Source organism: Uloborus diversus, unplaced genomic scaffold, assembly GCF_026930045.1.
Source record: "Uloborus diversus isolate 005 unplaced genomic scaffold, Udiv.v.3.1 scaffold_614, whole genome shotgun sequence".
NCBI classification, from domain to species: domain Eukaryota; kingdom Metazoa; phylum Arthropoda; class Arachnida; order Araneae; family Uloboridae; genus Uloborus; species Uloborus diversus.
Genome location: NW_026558807.1, coordinates 36,195 through 57,961, shown reverse-complemented (window position 1 = coordinate 57,961; position 21,767 = coordinate 36,195). Strand labels below are relative to the sequence as shown.

Sequence of the window (21,767 nt, the reverse complement as noted above, 5' to 3'; positions counted from 1 at the left end):
TTTTACCAGCAAAGCAGCAAGGAGCATTTCGCCCATTTGAATCAAACGCGCCAGCCAATAGCAGCTAATAGACAGGTAGCGACCTCTTCTTATTCGCGAAGAAGATAGGGGAGGTAGCTAGGAAATGTGTGACGTTTTATCTGTTATTCGATTTTTTCTTCCACGCGTCGTGACGTCATTGTCAACTTAAGTATATCAGTGCACTGCAAGCAAGTATATCAGTGTTAGCTACCTATGAGTGCGTCCTTGAGTGGATACGAACATTTTAAATTGTATTTTTGTTGTTTAGGTCTTATTATTCGACATGCTTTAATAACCGCATCTTCCTTAATTTATCAAAAATCAATTCTCCGTGGTGCACTCTGTTAGAAAAACTGTATTGCATAAATCTAATCAATCAATTTACATCACTCTAATTTATCTCTTTAACCATCCAATTTATCTATATGAATTTCAATTTTAAGAAAATATATTTTATAATTTATCTTCTCAAACGTAAGAAGCTTATATCTTCTTTGAAGTAACTGGGATGGATAATTGCGACTAACAATTCCTGCATCATTAAAGCGAAATTGTGTGATGCAACTGCAAGATTCTTGACGTCATACCGATTTAATAATAGAGATGAAAAAATTGACCTTCTAGTATTTTACTTTTTAACGATTCCCGGCGTTTGAAGATGTTTTAAATTTCTAAACCACCATAAAAAAAAATATATGAGTGCAATAACTTTTTCGAGAAAAATAACTATCGCAACAACCTAAGCACATGATATTTAGTTTTAATGGTTTTCCATCACAAACAACTTTATACACAGATCTAGAACTCTGGCGGTTCTAGATTTTAGGTCATAAAACAATTAATTTCACTTGTTTTATCTGTCAGAAGAACTAGTAACAAATTTAATTTTGTGTTAGAATTGGGGATTTTGTTTTTTAAATACTATTCAGAAATTGTAAAAATGAGAGAATATTTATTCCTATTTAATGGCTCCCAAATTAAAATTTGAGCTGATGAATTTCTGAAACTTTTTTATGACTATCTCCATATATCAAGTACTTTCGGGAAGAAATTTGTGAACACCTAACGAAAGGCGGAAAACCGTATAAGGAACATAGTTACACACACAGTTTCATTTGAATAGATTTCTTGTAATTATTTCGTTTTTTCTTTACTTTTTTAGTTATTAGGGGCCTCGTTTTCACTAAACATGGGCGCAACTCCCAAACTAATTTCTGTTGTGGCTTGGCGCTAATGTTAGTGATTAGAACTTAACCATTGTTGCATCAAGCAATCTGGGATTCAATTCTCTTAGAGCTTTGCACCACCTCGCTTATACTGGTTATAACCTCAAATAAGAACTGTTGTTTAAACTCCCGCTAAGAAATCACAGCGGTGACATCTATGGTTCTGTTTCTGCATGACAACGCTCAGTATCACAATACTTGGTGAACGCTAAACCTTTTCGCCAATTCAAATCGAACGTTTTTAATCATTCCCCTTACAGACAGAACTTCGCTCATTATCATCTGCTCACTCACACTAAGAAATTGCTAGGAAGTCAGAACTTTAAAAACACCAAAAGGTTGTGACCAAACTGATTTAATTTGCTGGTGGCTGACTTTCTGTGGAAGGAATCAGAGTTGGAAAAACGCTGACAAATGCTTGAATGCGCAAGATGACTATGTTAAAAATAGAGGACAGCTGTACGGTTTTTAAAAAAAAATGTATCCATGTGGATATTTTTATTTACAATGAAGAGGAGGTTGCTTACTGTATTGCCATTGTATTATTTGTTGAAGATAGAAATCTTTAATCCTTTTGTGTAAGAGTTCTTGAACATTAAAATATTTAAGAAAAATATTAAATCATGTAATGAGGAACAAAACACACTTTTAACTAAAACTATAAATAGCAATGTGAGATTATCATGCAAAGAATTATTAAATGCTGAAATGCTATTTATATTCTTGCAGATTTTCTACTCCTACAATTATGAAATGCTATGGGAAGCTTTTGCAGAATTTCAGAAACAACAGGTAAAAACTGTTTGGAAGTTATTATTATTAGATACTGAAATTGTCGACATATCTGAGTGAAGATATTAACCATTAGTTATACACGCAGTGTGGATTTTCATTACTTAACTGTCTAAATAATGGAGAGTTCTTTTGTACGGTGCGATTGGTATACAGTCGAACCTCATTATCACGACACACACTCTCAAAAATAATTCCTTCAATTGACGGAAATTCTCTTGGCAGCAGTCTGCCGGACTTTTCACGATTTTTAACGGACTTCCGTTTCTATTTTCTCCTGTCAAATGAAGGAACGTTCTTCAGCATTTATTTCGTTATAGGAGGAAAATTTTCCGTCATTTGAGGAATTTCCGTTTTTATTTTCTCCTGTCAAATGAAGAAAGTTTCGTCAATATTTTCCGTCATTTGACACTTTTCCGTTTCTTTTCTTCTCCGTTAAATGTGGGAAATTTTTCGTTGTTTAAAGAAACGTCCGTTATGGTCGTTTCTGTTACATGAAGTCAACTTTTCGTTATTTGAAGAAATGCTCGTTATTTTTGTTTGTTACATGAATGATTTATTTCGTTGTTTGAAGAACGTCCGTTATGATCGTTTCTGTCAGATGGAAGACATTTTGCGTTATTTGAAGAAACTTTTTTTTTTGCTTCTGATAAATGAGGTTTTTTACAAATCTTTTTTTCTGAATTTGAAGCTGTATTTTTTATTAGTCCGAAACGTGGATACATTAAACCACCAAAATTCCAAGTAAAATTTTAGACCCCACCTCCTCCCCCGCGAAAAAACTCTCCAAAAATCATTACAAACTTATTTAAAAACAACTTTTAATTTTTTAGTTTTAGAATATGTTGTCAGCCGAAAATTTTCGGAAACGGCAACCCAAAATTTTCGAGTCACAAATACGCTTCTGAAAATACCTTAAGAAAGTTCAAAAGTAGATTCCTTATTGCTAAATGTATTTATTAAAAATCTATTTTTGTCACCTGAAAGCAGGTATCTTGTTACATTGCAGTTTCAAAATGCAAGTTTCTTTCATGAAAGACGACAAATGGTGAAAGTTTCAAATTTTCATCAACTTCATAAAAATTTTAAGAATATGAAAATTTATTTGTGAAAAACACATTTCGCGTAATGAGATAACCACTTTCAGATGCAGAAAACAAAATTATGAAAAATTGATTGTATGCTGGTAAACTTGAGATTTACTCACTCTGGTATTTTTCTGAAGTTCTATTTAAATAAGAACATAAAAAATGCACGCTGTAAAACATATATAATGGATCTCAACAAAAAGTTGTGCTTAGTATTGGAAGAAGATAGATTCGTTTAGTATCACTCAGTAAAATACAAAAAGAATGGATTTACAATAAAAGAATGTAGAATGAACTTTATTTTTATAGGCATTTATACATACAGGTAATATTAACATCAGCAACAATTTCATTAAATTGGAAAATGAATCTTTTGCAAATGAATAAAAAGTAAAATCTCTTGAAAATTCAATTAATCTTATTTATATTCTTGCATCAACAACCATCTTTATGGATAAGAACAATTGATTAAAATAAAAAATTGAAATTGACATTATATGATAAAATTTAATTGATTTAATTATGTTAAACATAATTGAGACTAGATAATTTAGAAATGGGTTTACACCCCAAATAAGAACCTAGTTTCTTGACCTTTTTTTTTTAATTTGTTCAAAGAGTATATGATATTTTACAACAAAATATACAACAGTCATTTTACATAGTTTTCCGATCATAAAAATTACACTAACTAGATAAATAATAATGCTCAATTTAATTTTTGATATGATTAATTAAAAGTTTTATTTCTGAAATTAAGGTTTGCAACATAAATGTAAGCTTCTAAAAATAATAATATGAATACAGAAACGGGAGAATAGCCACAAATTTCAAATTAAGACATTCCGATGATTATGTAAAAATATTGCAATTTTGAAAAATAGACGAGAGCAAAGTATAAAAATGACCAGGCATTTTTTTTTTTTTGCTTGTTTGAGCAAATTATTTCTAGTAAGGTACCTTTGATCTATACTTCGGTTTTATATTGTTTCTAGCTTTATAGTGATATGACAACACTGCCCATATAGTTTGAATCTTTATAACCGTAGTTTTCGGTGCAGCTGAATTTCTTTTCGCGAAGCAACAAATTTGAGATAATACACGTTTAAGAGTAACTTAAAGTATTAAAAGTATTTTACATCCATTAACTTTGAAACAGCAATGCAGATTTAGTTGTAATAGCATGTAACTGAAAAAAAAAGCTGATCCCATAATAAACACAATTATCGGCAATAATTTCCAATGTAGCAAAATTAGCATTTAGATAGCGACTTCTGACATGAATATGTTTATTCAATCATATTTACTAATTCATTAGTATTTCTTAAATTAAAATTAGTAGTCTTTCTAAAATTTTTTAGTCTGTCTTTTAATTTTTAAATGACTATTTTTTTTTTAGCCGATCAATTTTTCTTCCAATTTTATTAGTTTCAGCAGGGAACAAAATGTTTTTCACAAATTGTTTAAGTAGGAAAAACCTATTCAAAAAAAAAAAAAAAACTTAGGGTCTTGACGACTAAAACCTCAAATATTTTTTTGTAAGTTCTGTAACACTAAGCATATTTTTTTAATGCAGTAATTAAAAAAAATTGACTTTAAATAAAAGCATAATTTGCAAGGATAATTGTATATCAAACCATTACTGAATGTGGGGCCGTTTCCTAAATTTGAAAGTATTTTTTTCTGAAAGAGCATGCTTAGAAACATAGTATTTGATCATTTTTAAAATAATTTGACAAAGTTTACTATTTTTTAAAAAATATTTAAATTGATGCGCAGACTCAGTTTAAATGTTTACTCTTCTGCCCATGACATCACATATGATGAACTGCCATTCACACAGAGCATAATATTTAATCGCTTCTTTACTCACATGTATGGCAAGTGGCAAGGATATGGTTGATAACAAGTGTAGAGCGCAATATTAAATTTGCTTTTTGATTATCATAACGTGGAATTGTGGTAAACAGCAAGTGTAAGCATTCAGAGTGCCAGTGAAGTATGCGCATAAGTTGATCATTTGTGACGTCATAAAGACCATGCCTTGTTTGAAAAATCGGACATTAAAAAAAAAAAAAAAATGAAATAAAAAATAACTGTTGGGAAAATGAAAGTATTTTCTGGGTCCATGTTATTATTATTATTTATTTTATTTATTTTGCTCATTCTATCAAGTGACTAAAAGTAGTACTTTTGACTGAAGAAAACAACCCCATTGTTTATTCAATTAAGAACAACATTCCTAATATCAGCTGGTCTTAAAACATAATTAAATTTGTGTTGATAAGTTTTTGTTCAATAATGATTAAGTTGAAGAACATTAATGAAGAAACTATTCTTTAAATGTCTCAAATACAGTATACTCTTGATATCACGAAGTCGAAGGGACGGTAAAAAAAAATTTTGAGACATTGAGTTTTTGATATAACAAGGGCATAGTTGAAAAATATTCTAAAAATTAGTCAAACTAGTTAAAAATTAGTGGAAACTCAATAAAAGTTGAAAAAAAGTCTTAATACAATAACAAAAATTTAATTTTTAAAATGAGCCAAAAATAATAAAGAAAAAAGAACACTCTAAAGAAGTAGCAAAATGTAGTGATTTACCACAACTAAACTCATCAAAGATTTGGATTACCAAGTTACAGAACGGTTTCAAACGAGTTTCGAGTGCTCTGGAACAAAAGAAGTTGGACAAAGGATTTCCTGCGTCTCTAAAGGGGTTTTCCGTTCATCTCCCTTTTCAAGGAGGTGAAAATAGGGTCAAAAGGTCCAACGAAATGGCATGAGAAGGGGGCGAAAAGTTTTAGGTACGTTTCTTGGACTTAAATTTTCTGAATCCCCCAGGCTGCACAATGAAAGTGACAGTAGATAAGTTTCTCCTAATCATTTGTAACCCCTGAGAGAAATAATGAAGGGAGTGTGAAATTTTTGGAAACATTCCTCGAGTGGCTTCAAGACAATAAACTGCGGTTTTTCAGAAAAAGTAATATTTGACTTTGAAAAATATTCCACATAACAAGGTTTTCTCTTGGTTCTTCTTTCCTGGTTTATTTCTGCAAAGACACTGAAAGAAAATAAAAGAAATTATCACTAGACAATAAAACTAAACTGAGAAAGAAGCAGCAGTATGCCTGCTGTTTGTTGAATAAATTCTTGCCCTTTTCCATACCTAGAGTCAATTAAAGGTGAGCATTCTTTTTGAAAATAAGAAGATAAAAATATTTGAAAAAATTGGCTTCTATTTTAAGTGACTTAAAAAACTTGAAGGTAAAAAATGTTAACATAGTTGCACCCCCCCCCCCCCCATCCATAAATAATCAACATTCTAAAAGTGACGTAATTTTGTTGCGTTTACCTATGCATTTTTAAAAAACACTTAAAGTATGTTACAGTAATATTAACATTATATGGGAACTGTTCACATTTGCCCTTAGATGTTGTTCATAGGATCCCCACCATTCACCTTAGAACAAATTGCAAAAGTGTAAAACCTAAATTTACTAAAAAAAAAAGGAAATATTGTCATTAATTTACTTGAACGTTCATGTGGTCAGATTGGTACTGAGATCACTCAAACAATTTTCTAAATTTTTTGCAAGTTAATTTGACACTGGCAAAGAATTTGAATTCTGAAGTCTCACATTTGAGGTTTCATATGCTAGTGATTACTCTTCTGATGTTACATCATACCACATACAACTTTCGACTGTAAACAAGACGAATAAAAAAGTTTGAACCAATTTAAGCAGGAAATTTTCCTTTTTTTTTTTTTTTAAAAAGTGAGGTGAAGTTATGAAAATTGTAGGATATTTAGTATAAATTTGAAGGTATTAGAAATTATAGGATTTTTTTAAAAAAATTACATTGGAGATTAAAAGCTAGGAGATTGAAAAACTGTTCCATAAGAGACAATGACAATGAAGGGCTGGAACAAATAGATAAAATTCTACTGGACAGAAGTCTCTTTTTTTTCTATTAACCTCTTTCAACAATACACGATTGCAAATTTCTTTTCTAAATAAATGTTAAATGCATACTTAGAGAATGCATTTCTTTTACTAGAAAGGTGTTTATTTTTGGATGGGTCTTGGTAAATACTTCCCAAACAAACATACCCAAATATTAACTATAACTTACTTAAGTTATTAAAATTAAGTCGCCACATGCATGACAATAACATACCGCTGAGTGAACTAATGCAGAAAATATATTACTTGCATGCTTTCCACCCAAAAATATTAAAAACTCTTCTGCATTTTAATATTGTCCCCTTTAAACAAACAAAAAATGCATTTTGCTAAAATTATGCAAGTGACGATTTCAAAAGTTTTAGGACACAATTTTTATAAAATTTTAGTACATTTTTAGGTCAACAAATATCAAGTTTTTTTGAAATTTATATGTAATTCATTAGCTTGATTTTTGTATTGGATGATTAAACATTTCAAATTCTTGAAAACTACAACAGAATGCATTCCATCTTTTGTTACTTAACACAGTGACACATTATGAAGTCAGGGTTGGCTTTTTGCTGGCAGAAACTGGTTTTTGCCCTGCCAGTGGCAGAAACTGGTTATAACCGGTAAAAACCAGCAGAAACTGGTAGAAACTGGCAAAAACTAGAAAACGCTTTGAATAGCTCTAGTAATTACTTAATGACAGGAAATTAAGTAAAATAAAAAATATAACTCCATTTTGTCATTGCAAAAACTTAATATAATAGTTATTTAATAATTAGTGTAAAAATATATTAAATAACAAAACTGACATTTCCAAAGCAAAGTAAAATTTATCATAGTTGAAATTGCTATGTGTTAGAAATTTTAGCCTTGTAATGTTGTAAGTAACAAATTTTTCAGTTTGTTGTTTATAATTATTTTGTTTGCATTTAATATAAAGTGTAATATATATATATATATATATATATATATATATATCTCAAATATTTAAATAAATACAGATTTGTTTTATTTCATTAAACTCTAAAATTCAAGAACTTCTCATTTTACAATTAATATAACTGAAAAAACTATTTTCAAAGAGCTTAATCAAGCAGTTACTGATAATCATTTACTCTCCTATATGCTCCATCCAAAGTATTTGGGAGTAAATTTATCATGTAATCAAGAAGAAAGTGCATGCACTTTACTCACAAATATTAACCCTGATTATGTACCTTATACCATTGCTTTACAAAACAAATCGGCCCCTTTTCCCAAAACCTATTTTTCCAATCACGTAACAACTACTCCAAATACCGCATGGTGGTCCAGTTTGAAAAAATGTGCTATAGATGAAAGTTATGTGAATCTTGCTTGTTCTTTGAGGATAATGCCAGCTAGTTCTGCTGGGATTGAAAGAATCTTCTCAAATTTCTCCTTTGTGCACAACAAATTGGGAAATTGGTTAGGTTTAGAAACAGCGTCAAAACTTTTATTTTGTTACAGGCTGCTGCAGTGGGAAAACAATGTAAAATTTGATTTTGAATGGTGATAGTGTTGTAAATAAATTGTATTTCGGTTAATATTTAATTATTTTTCTTATACATTTTCTATTGTATGTCAGGAGTTGCATTTATGTCATTTTTTGAGTTTCTGCCATAAATGTGGCAGAAAGGGGTTTTTGCCATGCCGGTTTTAACCGGTTTCTACCAGTGGTTTTTACCGCCTCGGCAGAAACCTGCCAACCCTGTATGAAGTAGAAACATATAGCAGTAGAATAAATGTCTGTTCAAGTGCTTCTTTACTTACCTTGTTATTGTTTCATCAAAGTGAATTCAAGAATGAGAAAGAAATATCCTTAATAAGGAAGGATTTAAAGTAGGCTGCAAGCCCAAAATTTACTGTGTACTTAACTTTTATCAGATATATCCCTGTAAATTACAGATAAATCATTTAAAGATGCAAATGAATAATTGTTTATTACCGCAACTAAAACTAAGAAAATCTCCGCTTTCAAAATTTTATCTTGGAGTGAATTTGGCGCAAAAGCTTTGGATTGCTTCATTACAACTAATTTGTTTTCAGTAGAGGACGAAGAACATGGAATTAAAAATACAGCTTGATTTTTCAAGCTACTTTCAACCTCTTATAAATCTTGCCACCAGTGGTGTTCCCATTGGGTATGCTCCACATACGCCATATAATCTCAAACATTTTAAAAACATATAGCTTATACCCTCAAACATCAAAAATTTTCACATTATGACATATTATGTATATGATCGCATACACATATTGTGCATAACTGATTACTGGGAGTATACCCTCAAAAAAATTAATGGGAATATCACTGCTCACCACATCAGCATGAGACAGTACCTGTAAAAATCCCTGATTATCAATACTGGAAAGATAGTGTATAAACAGAATAAAATGCTTTAAAGTGATTCTTTTCTGAACGGCACCATTTGCTGATCTTGCATACATTTTTGTCTGCTTTTTCTAACCACAAGAAAGATAAATTTATTTTCCGTGGCATTTAAATAAAACAAATTACTATTTACAATTTTTAAGCAAAAAGTTAGCGACTAAATTTAAAAATTATGAGTGCAAGAAATGATCCAACTTCACTGAAGAGAAACACAAAGCAAACTGACTCTTTGTACTGAAAGAACAAGGTAATGCTCAGACCACAACACAAGATAAGCAATATAAAAATAAAATTACTTCAAATTTGGGAACAACCTATTTACACTTTGATCTAAATATATTTTTTGATCCAAGTGTTTATAGTTGGGTTCTAACTCAACTCATTATATTTATTTTATTTCAATAAGCTATAATACTCTCCCATTTTTCATTTCTTTTGAAAAGAGAAAAATCAAAAATATCATATTCTATTCCTTTCCCTTAACTCTTTTTCTGCAACATTTGCTGCACAGCTGTTTTTATTTTCTTTACTATTTTGTTTTTATATATTTTTTGCAGAAGATAAATGAATGCAAGAGTTACAAAGTATATAGATAAAACAAACAGCTTTTTATATTGAGCATTTGTTTTGGTTAACTGCATCCCCCCCCCCACCAGAAAAAAGAAACAGCAGCAGCATAGTTTTCTCTCTTCTTTTTTTAGAGAAAATTTCTTAGCGTCTACCAAGTTTATTTTATCCTACAATTATAGGCATATCATCATGAAAAGTTTCAATTCTGGGTTGAATTTTTTTGTGTGCAAACAGGGAATAAAATGAAAATTTAGGATTTTTAGGAGAATTCCTACCCTTGCTTGCCTACCCTGTACTTGCAGAGCCAGAAAATAAGCAGAAAGTAGTATAGGTCCCTTCTACAAGTTAAGTGCGAGAATAAGATCATTTCTACTTAGTGATTTATTATCTGAACCTATCTAACAATAAGAATACTTTTTTTCTGAGTTATAGCAAACAGTATATATCTTTAAAAACTGAATGTCATGTAGACTGTCCAATTAGTGAGATTTTTGTTCAGCAGACTGCATATTACACATGTTCTATCCAGTTCATACAGGGTGTATGAGAGCAGCTTTAAAAAATTAAGATGCATTAGCAATTATCAGAAAAAAAAGAAAGAAAGAAAAGAAAATACATTCACATATTATTTCCTTCTTAAGTCTATCTCGTTTTGAACCGCCATATACATAGGATGAACTCACAACAATGTATATTTTTTTCTAACCCTGAATTGAATTCTTTCTTTCTTCTTTTTACTGATATTTAAAATTTTCTCCCCCTTAAATGTATTAAACGGTAAGTTTGTTGAAACTGAGAAAAAGGAGAAGGAAATTTTGTACCGGCAAAAGGTATGAAACACCGAATTCTTGGGGAAAGTTTCATTGTTAAAAGATTCTTAACAATTAGAAGGCTAATAAAATCGAGCTCAGGTTCTATTGGATAAAAACTTATAAAAAATCATGTATACCATTAAATTACCTTTTTCTCATTACAGTCAACTCTCAATAACTCAAAGTCCCTAGGGACCAGCTAAAACCTTTGAATACTCAGTAGTTTGAGTTATTGGAAGTTCCTTTCTCAGTCTTTTAAAGAATAATTTGTATTTTCTTTTTCAAGAACAGTGCATATTGGATAAACTATAACACTTATAGGTGGGACAAAATTAAATATAAGTACAACGTAGAAATATTTTTACAGAAAGGATAATTAAAAAGATACTCTGAAAAAGGAAGTTAGTTTCGACTGCTTAGGTTTTTTATCACATTTTAAAATGTCATTAAATTTGTATGCTGTGGGCTCAATTTTTTTTCTCTTGATCAATCTTATTTCTTCAAAAGTCTTTTTGTTCTAAAAGCAGATTCTTTGAGTCATCCAGAAAAAACTGTTTTCAATTTTGATTAAAATTTTAATTCTCTCAAAGACTAGCCAGCAATAAAATTTTGAACCGTCAGCCAGGGCAAAAAATATCAAAAAAATTTCTTACTTATAATGCATTTTTCCGCCTAAAATGAAAACTAATTTTTTGTAAAAAGTTCGACAGAAAAAGAGTACATTCGAGATACAAAGACAACTTTGTATTGAAAACATTAAATTATTTTGGGACCGAATGAAAACTTTGATATAAAGGAAGATTCGAGATACTGAGAATCGACTGTAGTTAATCAGAAATAGAATGACGAGACCAAATTTCATTTTTCTAAGCCATTAAGTTTTTCCAAGAAGCACTCACCAAAGATCCAAATGAAACATTTTATTTTAATTTCAGTATAGATTCGCTCATAGTGACATGCATTAGACCAATTTGAATTAAGTCAATGTTGTAACCAACTTTGAAATCCAACCATGTCCAAAAACATTGCTTATAACACAAATGGATGACTAACAAAGGCTCCAAGTCCGAAATTATACATCATTTCCCAATCGGTGTATTTGAATCTGATAAATTCGCGATCCGGAAAATGAGTGGTGATTCAAGTAGAATTTTACTCTTGGAAGATTGGCGAAACACCCAAATATTCATAATTGAGACAAGTTAATAGCGGAAGGGAAAATCAGTGTGGATAAGAGAAAAATAAGCAATCCCTCATCTTTAAGGACTCTAGAAGACAGAAAAGTATGAGGTATTAACTATTTGTGATATCAAAATTGAAATTAAAAAACAAGTTGTGACGCAACCCAGAAACACTTTTGATAAAACTACTAACAATTTTTTTTAAATTATTTATTGAGCTCATATGAATTCTAAACACAGAAGAATAAAATTAAGTCACATTAGAACAAATTTTTTCACTATGGACAATTGGACATGCTTTTCTTAATTGTAAACATTCAATAGACATCATTAAAGTGAAATTTTAACTCATTCCATTCATTTTCATAAGTTTAGTTAGTTAGAGCCTTAGAGTTAAAAATGACTTTTCTGATATCTATCTGGCTTAGTTAGAAATGTAAGGAGTATTTCACCCATCTTTTAAATATGAAGTCGGACTGGGTCACTATCAATTTGCCTGATTGCGAATTAATGGAATTTAAATGCACAAACTCCGAAAATAAATTTTGGAATGTGGTTGTTTCCATCAGTCAAAAGTACTATGTTTAGTCACTGAAGTTGATAGAATGAGCAAAAAAACAACTTTGGCACGTACTCCAGGGCTAATTGAATGCTGACGCTTACTGTCTACATTTCCAGGTTATGATAAATCAGAAGCGAATTGAATATTGCGCTCTATGCTTGCTATCAACCATATCAGTGCCAGTACATGTGCGTAAAGATGCAAACAAAATATTGCGCTCTACGCTAATGGAATCAGTGGATGGCATTTTATCATTTGTGGTGTCATGAGCAGAAGCGAAAAAATATATAATTGAATCTGTGCACTGATTAAAATAATTTTGTTTAAAAATTAAACCTTGAAATTATTTATTTAAAAAAGTGGTCAGATCCTATGTTTTTAAGCATGCTCTTTTAGAAGAAAATATTTTTAAAATTTTGGGAGCGACCCCATTGGCACATTTGCTTATGGTCCATTCATGTTGTGGGCATTTGTTTTCAGACATTATCCAACTTTGGTGCTGGGTTCCAACGTAAATATAATATGAACTTACCAAAACATCCTAAGAAAGGTGTTAACAGATCAAGAATTTTAGACATCATCAATGTCGGGAAAATCTAAAACATAGGTTATCAATATGTAAATAATCAACTTTTTAGCACAAATAGTTCTTGATAGTTTCATTTTAATATTAAATTATTTAAAAAATAATAGACTAATTTTTTCTAAGAAAATTTTGAGTTTTTAATAGAGACATACCGAGCACTTGGAAAAATTTTGATGAGGTTCTCGGCTCAGTAAAGTACATAGATTTCTTTGACCCCCTACCCGGTTCCATATGAATTTTTTAATTTTTTAACATTTTTTTTTGTTATTTTAGAACGTGTGCCATCCCCTTGCGAGGTTGCTATGTATGCCATTGACTCTGCCAATACCCGGTAGTTGTAAAAAATTAAATATATTGTTCAATACACATTTTTCAATTAATAAAAAAGTACAAGTATTTTGTAACAACAAATTAAAAAAAATCGATACAAGTCTTTAAATCTATAAGCTTACCTTTTGTGAATTGAAAAAAGCATTGCTTGTAACGCCCCAACAAGTGTCAGCAGTGCTCCTGAACATTTGTGTTTTTAACACTGTTTTATTTGCTTAAAAACATTATTCATGTTTGGCAGATGACTAGAACTGTAATAGATTCATATAATTCGTATTAGTTCCAACTTGATTAATCATATCTTTCATTTATTTGTTTTTAATTAAAAAAAACTTTTTTGTAAAATTTTTTACATAAACAAAATATTTTAAATAAAATTGAATTTTAGCTGGAATTAGTTTTAAAAACTATTATATGGAGATCTGTATAACTTTTCATATGAATTCAAAATTTATCACGTCGTATGTCAATGGTTCATTCAAAACATAATTGGTATTCTGAACTCTACCAAAACGATATTTGATACATCTCTACTTAATATTTCCTACGACTGTATAACTTCAAAAATTAAAACACTGCAAAATTTAAAACACTAAATGTTTCTTCCATATATCACCATTTCTACTATTTACGAAATGAAGTTTTTTTTCGGCAGCATATTTAATATAGACAAAATTAGCAGTTAAATTGACTTTTGAACAATTTTTAGTATAATATGAACTTATTTTTTCTGGTTAATGTTTCATATTCAAATGAATTAGTTACACACTGAAGAGCCAAAAAAACTGGTACACCTGCTTAATATCGTGTAGGGCCTCCGCGAGCACGCAGAAGTGTCGCAACACGACGTGACATGGACTCGATTAATGTCTGTAGTAGTGCTGGATCCAATTGACACCATGAATCCTGCAAGGCTGTCCATAATTCGCTAAGAGTACGAGGAGGGGGAGATCTCTTCTGAACATCACGTTGCAAAGCATCCCAAATATGCTCATTAATGTTCATGTCTGGAGATTTTGGTGGCCAGCGGAGCTGTTTAAAGTCAGAAGAATGTTCCTGGAGCCACTCTGCAGCAATTTTGGACGTGTGGGCTGTCGCACTGTCCTGCTGGAATAGCCCAAGTCCGTGCAAATGATTAGACAGGATGCTTACGTACGTGGCACCTGTCACAGACACATCAAGACGTATCAGTGGTCCCATATCAGCCCCACTGCACACACCCCATACCATCACAGAGCCTTCACCAGCTTGAACAGTCCCCTGTTGACATGCAGGGTCCATGGATTCATGGGGTTTTCTCCAAACCCGTACGCGTCCATCCGCTCGATACAGTTGAAAACGAGACTCATCAGACCAGGCAACGTGTTTCCAGTCTTCAACAGTCCAGTGCTGGTGTTCACGGGCCCAGGCGAGGCACAAAGCTAAGTGTCGAGCAGTCATCAAGGGTACACGAGTGGGTCTTCGGCTCCGAAATCCCATATTAATGATGTTTCGTTGAATTGTTCGCACGCTGACACTTGTTGATGGCCCAGCGTTGAAATCTGCAGCAATTTGCGGAAGGGTTGCTTTTCTGTCACGTTTAATGATGTTTCGCAATCTTCGTTGGTCCCGTTCATTCACAATCATTTTTCGGCCGCAGCGATGTCGAAGACTGGATGTTTTACCGGAATCTTTATATTCACGGTACACTCGTGAAATTGTCCTACGGGAAAATCCAAATTTCTCCTCTACCTCAGAGATGCTATGTCCCATTTCTCGTGCGCCGACTATAACACCACATTCAAACTCACTTAAATCGTGATAACCTGCCATTGTATCAGCAGTAACGGATCTAACAACTGTGTCAGACTCTTGTTGTCTTATATAATCGTTGCCAACCGCAGCACCGTATTCTGATTGGTTCCATATCAATTTATTTGCATACGCATGCCTATACCAGCTTTTTTGGCTCTTCAGTGTAGTAAGGTTAATATAATATCAATTTGTTGTAAGACTAGAATCGAGTTTTCGGTGCCTCCCTAGTTAAAAATCTATAATGATACTAAAATTCTAAATATTCAGTTAATGCTGTTTCAACATTACATTACCTGGTTTTTTCATAAATTTGAATATTAAAAAAGCTAGCAAAGTACTTCAATGCAAAAAGCAATAATCAACATATGGCGAAAAAGGGGTTTGGATATTAACCCCATAAAAATTTTCCCCAAACATTCTAAAAAGTATCACAACACAAAAAGTAATGTTTTATAACAGTGGAATTGTTGGCTGAAATGGATCTTTTCTAATTGTTTTAGCTAAAATTTGATTTTTATTTAAAATGCTATATAACTTTCTAACTAGTACTATTTCTATTCTAATTATTACTCCATTCGATTACATAAACAATTATTCCTAATTTGAACTTTCACCTACGTATGCATATTTGTTTTAACACGCAAATTTCTGAAACCAAGTTTTGAAACCAAAAATAATGCTACATGAAGTTTAATTCATTTGAACTGAATTCAATTTGTTTCAAATTAATATACTGTATGATTTCCAACTGCAATTTTACTATAACACGAAAAATTATTAGTTGTTATTGAGGCAAAGATATTTAAGTGTTGATGGCTTCTAGCTCTGAAATTAATGCACCAAAACAGAAATTATATTTATTCAATCCTTCATAAAAATATTAAAAACAGAAAGTTTCTCTTGTTAAAAGCCTTAATCACAAACAGTAAAAAGACATTTGTATTAGCTATATTCATTTTCAGCAAGTCTAATAGTTTAAAAAATAACACCCTTGCTTGAATTGCCAGGCCCGGATCTACCTATTTATAGATCCCACAGCAAGAGGGAAAGGGGGAGGGGCACGCCTCAGAGGGGACCACATCCCAAGAAGCCAAATAAATAATTACAAAATAAATTATTAAAATCTGCGATCAAGTCTTTTAACAGGTCAATATATTTTTCAATGCTTTGGTACAAATGTGAGAAAAATTTAAACTCATCACATACTACTAAAGCACATAAGCAAGAAAGGTGGGGGGGGGAGATAATTTAAAGTTACGAGACACTTGTTTTCTTGCTGATATAACTTATTAATATAATGAGTTTTTAAAAATCAGGATAAAAACTCCACACAGCTGCCCAGAAGCATTTAAACAAGTTAAAAACCTTTAAACAATAATAAGAAATAATAAATAAAACATTTAAATAAATGAAAATTTAAGTAGAAATATTGAAGCAGTTAAAAACATACATAACAATTACTCTTAGAGGGAGGGGGGAATAGATAGGCTTGCGAGACGTCCTGACCGGGACAGTCCCAGATTTCAGGCAAAATCCCAGTGTCCCGGCCTGTTTACTTCAGGTCCCGGAAAAACATAAATTTGATTAATGATCAAAAAAGTCTAAAAATAATATACCGTGAAGGATTATTTTGGATAATTATTTTGTCATTTGAAACATAAACTTGTAAAACAGCTATCGAATCAGCTTTTAACAACAGGGATTTTAACAACATTAAAATGAAAAAAAGAGTTTCTAAAAAAATTCCAAGCAAATGAAAAATACATGCGAATATTTTTCAAGTTTTTATTCCTCATTCAGAGTATTTTTTCTTACTAAAGTAAGCAACAAATATTAACATGTAAGAAATAAAATGTTTACATTTATCTGCTTGTGTCCTTCATTATTACCCCTGGTTTACGCCCATAATCATTATTTATTCATAGCATTGAGAATGAACTACCATCTAAAACACGCTAAAAACCAGCCAAGGGGTATGTTCCCTTCAGGGGTGTTTGTGATCCAAAGTTTCCAAAAATTTTGGGCTGACAACACATTCTAAAGCTAAAAAGTTATTTAAAAAAAAAACTTTTAAAATGTTTATTTTCAATAGTTTTTGCTAGCATATTTAAAAAAGTTTTTTTTTTTTTGGGGGGGGGGGGGGGGGAAGCATTCTTACACAAGTTTCTGAAAATTTCACTGTCTTCTTGACATTTTACTTGAGTCCACGATCACCCCCTGGTTCCCTTTTGAGTACTCGGGCCGGGGGGGGGGGGGGGGGGGGTATTCCGGTGTCCCGGTTGAACATTTCACAAATCTGGCAAGTCTAGGAATAGAGCAACTTAGTGGGCGGTTAGGGCCCTACTGATTTTTGGCATGGGGGTACCAAAATTTACATATCCGGGCCTGTGAATTAAAAATGAAAATAAGAATCAAATTCTATGATACAGAATATTTTAAATTTCATAACACAAGAAAAATATTTTTCATCGATAGAGAAATTTAAAAGGTTCGTTCAAATTTACTTATTAATTATTTCAAGTAATATAAACAAAGATTTCTTCTCTTAATAGCATAATACGAATTTGCATTATCAGTTTCAAAAAAGACTTCTTTTTATTAAAACGAAATTACACTGCTTTTATTGAAATTTTTCAACAAAAACCTTTTTCAAGGCTTATTGGAAAGTTTACAAATACAAATGTGACGACCAGCAACAGGCTCTGGGCCCAACTAGGCTGGTCCTAGTCAATTAATTAGTCCCCAATGAAGATCAATGGCCCTCTTAAAGCTATCCACTCCCTTGCTCATTACCGCCTCTTCCGGTAAGCTATTCCAAGTGCCCACGACCCTGCTAAAGTAGTAGTTTTTCCTGATTTCCAAGTTAGCCTGAGATTTAAATAGCTTAAAACAATGACCCCTTGTCCTGCTTTTCCCGCAAAAATTTAATCCATTTACATCTTTCATTTTGATAAATTTAAATAACTGAATCATGTCCCCTCTGACTCTCCTTTGCTCCAGGCTATACATGTTAAGCCTATTAAGTCTGGTATCATAATCTAAATCTGAGAGTCCCCTTACTAATTTAGTTACCCTTCTTTGAACCCTTTCCAATACAAAAATATCTTTCTTCAGATAAGGCGACCAAAACTGAACAGCATACTCCAAATGAGGTCTTACTAAACTCCTATATAAAGGCAGAAGAACTTTCTTAGATTTGTTTGAAATAGATCTATTGATGAACCCAAGCATTTTGTTGGCTTTGTTACTAGCAATAATGCACTGTTGACTAAACTTGAAGTCCTGATTTATAAAGACACCCAGATCCATAACATTTTCTGCCTGATTTATGACTGAACCCTGTAAACGATATCTCATTCGCTTATTTCCATGACCTAAGTGTAGCACTTGACATTTCCCTACATTAACTGCCATACCCCATTTATCTGCCCACTTAGTAATATGATCTAAATCCTCTTGCAGCTGTTTTACTTGTTCTTCATTTTCGACAATCCCCATAACTTTTACATCGTCAGCAAAACAATTCATACTTCCAGAAATATTTTCATTGATGTCATTCATAAATATAATAAACAAAAGAGGCCCTAAAACTGATCCCTGAGGAACCCCACTTAAAACATCGCTCCAATTAGAATGATTTCCTCTCACAACTACTCTTTGCTTCCTACCAGTAAGCCAATTTCTAACCCAAAGTAAAGTTTTTCCTCCTATTCCAATGTCAGCTAACTTGCTGAGAAGAGCAACATGCGGTACCTTGTCAAAAGCTTTTTGAAAATCAATATAAACAACATCCACACATTTTTTGTTATCTAAAGCTGAGGTAACCTTGTCGTAGAAATGCAATAAATTAGTAGTACAGGATTTACCTTTCCTGAAACCATACTGCAAACTAGTCAACAGACTATTAGTCTCTAAGAACATCATGATCTTAATTTTGATCAAAGTTTCGAAAATCTTACAAATCACTGAAGTCAAACTTACAGGTCTATAATTCCCAGCAATACCTTTAGACCCCTTCTTGAAGAGTGGCGTTATGTTAGCCAGCTTCCAGTCCTCTGGCACCGTCCCCGAGTTATAAGAAGCATTGAAAATATTCAAAATAACATCCACTAATTCCTCTGCACATTCAACTAAAATTTTTGGATAAATATTATCTGGTCCCGGAGCTTTAGTTGCTTTAATCTTTTTCAAATGAAATAATACCTCCTCCCTGGAAAATACAAAATCCTCAAGCTGTATAATAGCTTGTGTCTTGTTAGTGTCAACTGTTGAGATACAGTTATCGTTAAACACACTGGAAAAAAAGTTATTTAGAACATTTGCAATATCCCTATCGTTTTGGATTAAATTTCCATACTCATCAACCAAAGGCCCAATTTGACTGTTTCGAGCTTTCCCAGAATTAGCGTAAGCAAAAAACCTCTTAGGGTTCCCATCAATGTCATCTGCCAGCCTTTGCTCCAATTCCCTTTTCTGAATCCTTACCAAAAGGAACCTTTTCGTCTCGCTACTGTAAAATCAATTTCCGTAAAGATTTTTAATACGGAAATATCGTGGTCTCAACCCCGATTTGACTTCCAAAACAATCCTTAAGGTTTAATGCAAATCTTTTTCAGTAAGCCCAAATAAAAGTACGTTTTGAAGCTTCGCATAAGCCCTGTTATGTTCCTGCATAGAAGCTTTGTTTTAATACAAATTTAAATATGGCGGCGTAAACTCATCTTCGAATTTAAGAAACTTTTTTTTTTCATACTGCTTTCAAGTAAAGAGGAAGAATACATATTTATGGAATCAAATTCTAAAATAAGTACTCACCCAATAACCATACGAATAAATTGGTCCAGCTGACGATTATTTTTAAAGTCCCGAATTCATATAGACGTTATCAGCTCTTCGGCAGACGTTTGGCTTTGGCGGGCTCTCAAGTGAAGAACGATAAAAATGTCAACTAGGCATGCGCGCGCCGTAAATGACAGATAAATACCGTTTTTCGAAAGACAGATATTTCGCGTCGCAAAATGAGGGAAAATTTAGCGTATAAAAAGGGATTTTTTTGACAGTGCAATTTGGGACTGTCAACAAAGTGTCGTGATAGCCGGAGCGACGTCATAACCGAAATAGTTTAAAAAAGTCATAATTAAACGTTAGTTTACCATAAAATCAGATTTAATGAAGAAATTAATACTGTTTATATGTTTTTAATTAGATTTAACTAATGTAAATTTGAATTATTGGTAATATATAACGAAAATTATTTTAAAGAATAAAACCCTTCACCATTTTTTTTCAATTCCACAATACTTTCCAATAAAATATTTGATAAATTTTTGAATAACATTTGTCACACTCCTTCTTCCACAAAATTACCAGCAAGAAAGAAACCAATTGAAAACGCGCCAACGAATTTGTCCGCAATTTGATTAGATTTTGACGGCTAAGCCCCACCTGAAGGTGGAAAAACCCTTTTTGATCCTTTTATCCACTTTAAGAGTTGTATGTCCCTTTTCAATCTAATGAGGAGCCTCTTGTCTATTTTTCTCTCATGGGAAAAGCTTGTTGTGACTAAAGCCCTCGATCGTCCCCCGACGGATACAGGGCTTTAGTTGTGACCACCTACAGCTTAACGTACCTATGCTCTTTCTCTTCTCTTGCTGTTTCCCTCGTCCAGTACTACAATCCACCTGCTTTGAATTTCTTTCTTTTGTCCCTCTTGTCAAAGTCTGAAATCTGTATCTTTCAAAACTTATCTACTCGCCCCCCACCATTCTCGAGGCGTCATGCCTGGTCAAATCTCTTGTCAGAGTCAGAAGTTCCAAGATCCTAGAACAAACATTTTCAGATGTCTTCATTATTTTACTGAAAATTTTTCAATTGCAAAGAAATATTGGACCCAGTCTGCGCAGCTCGAAGCGTCGTCGTAACCGGAGTTGCACGAAAAAAAACTGTCGTAAAATCCGAAGCCATCACACTTAACATTAAAATTATATGGCATAAGTTCGGAACTTTGAAAAGGTGACGCGACATCCGGAGTGTCGTGAAATCCGGGTGTCACGATAACGAGGTTTGACTATATAGTACACTGGTGGACAATTGCTAAAGACAGATGGCAGTAGCAGCGTTAGCAACCACACAACGGAAGACAAGGAAATATGAAAATTAGCTTAAGTTCGGGATACAGTAAGACGTCTTGTGAGTATGCAAATTTTAGACTCATGACGTTACTCGTTCCGTGATAGTGCTGACAAGCGATCTAAAGGATTGGGCGCGTGATGACCATTGTTGTTCAAAAGCGAAGTTTGACAAGAAAGAATCAGTTGACGAACTTACATTTTTCGGTATGTCTTTCCCGACATCCTTTAGATGATTTTATGGTGGACGATACATCACCTTCGGCTGAAGGATCGAAGGAAGTGACGTTACGAGCTTTCCAC

At 32.5% G+C, this 21,767-nt stretch overlaps 1 protein-coding gene across 1 annotated transcript in view; it reads left to right on the top strand.

The window, feature by feature from the left end:
- LOC129233676 (protein timeless-like) overlaps window positions 1-21,767 on the top strand; it is a gene marked incomplete at its 3' end in the record, with an annotated part of 97,211 nt that overhangs the window by 43,377 nt on the left and 32,067 nt on the right. The window contains exon 14 of the mRNA XM_054867656.1: window positions 1,977-2,039. Coding sequence (XP_054723631.1) covers window positions 1,977-2,039 — 63 coding nt within the window. The remainder of the gene's footprint in view (window positions 1-1,976; window positions 2,040-21,767) is intronic.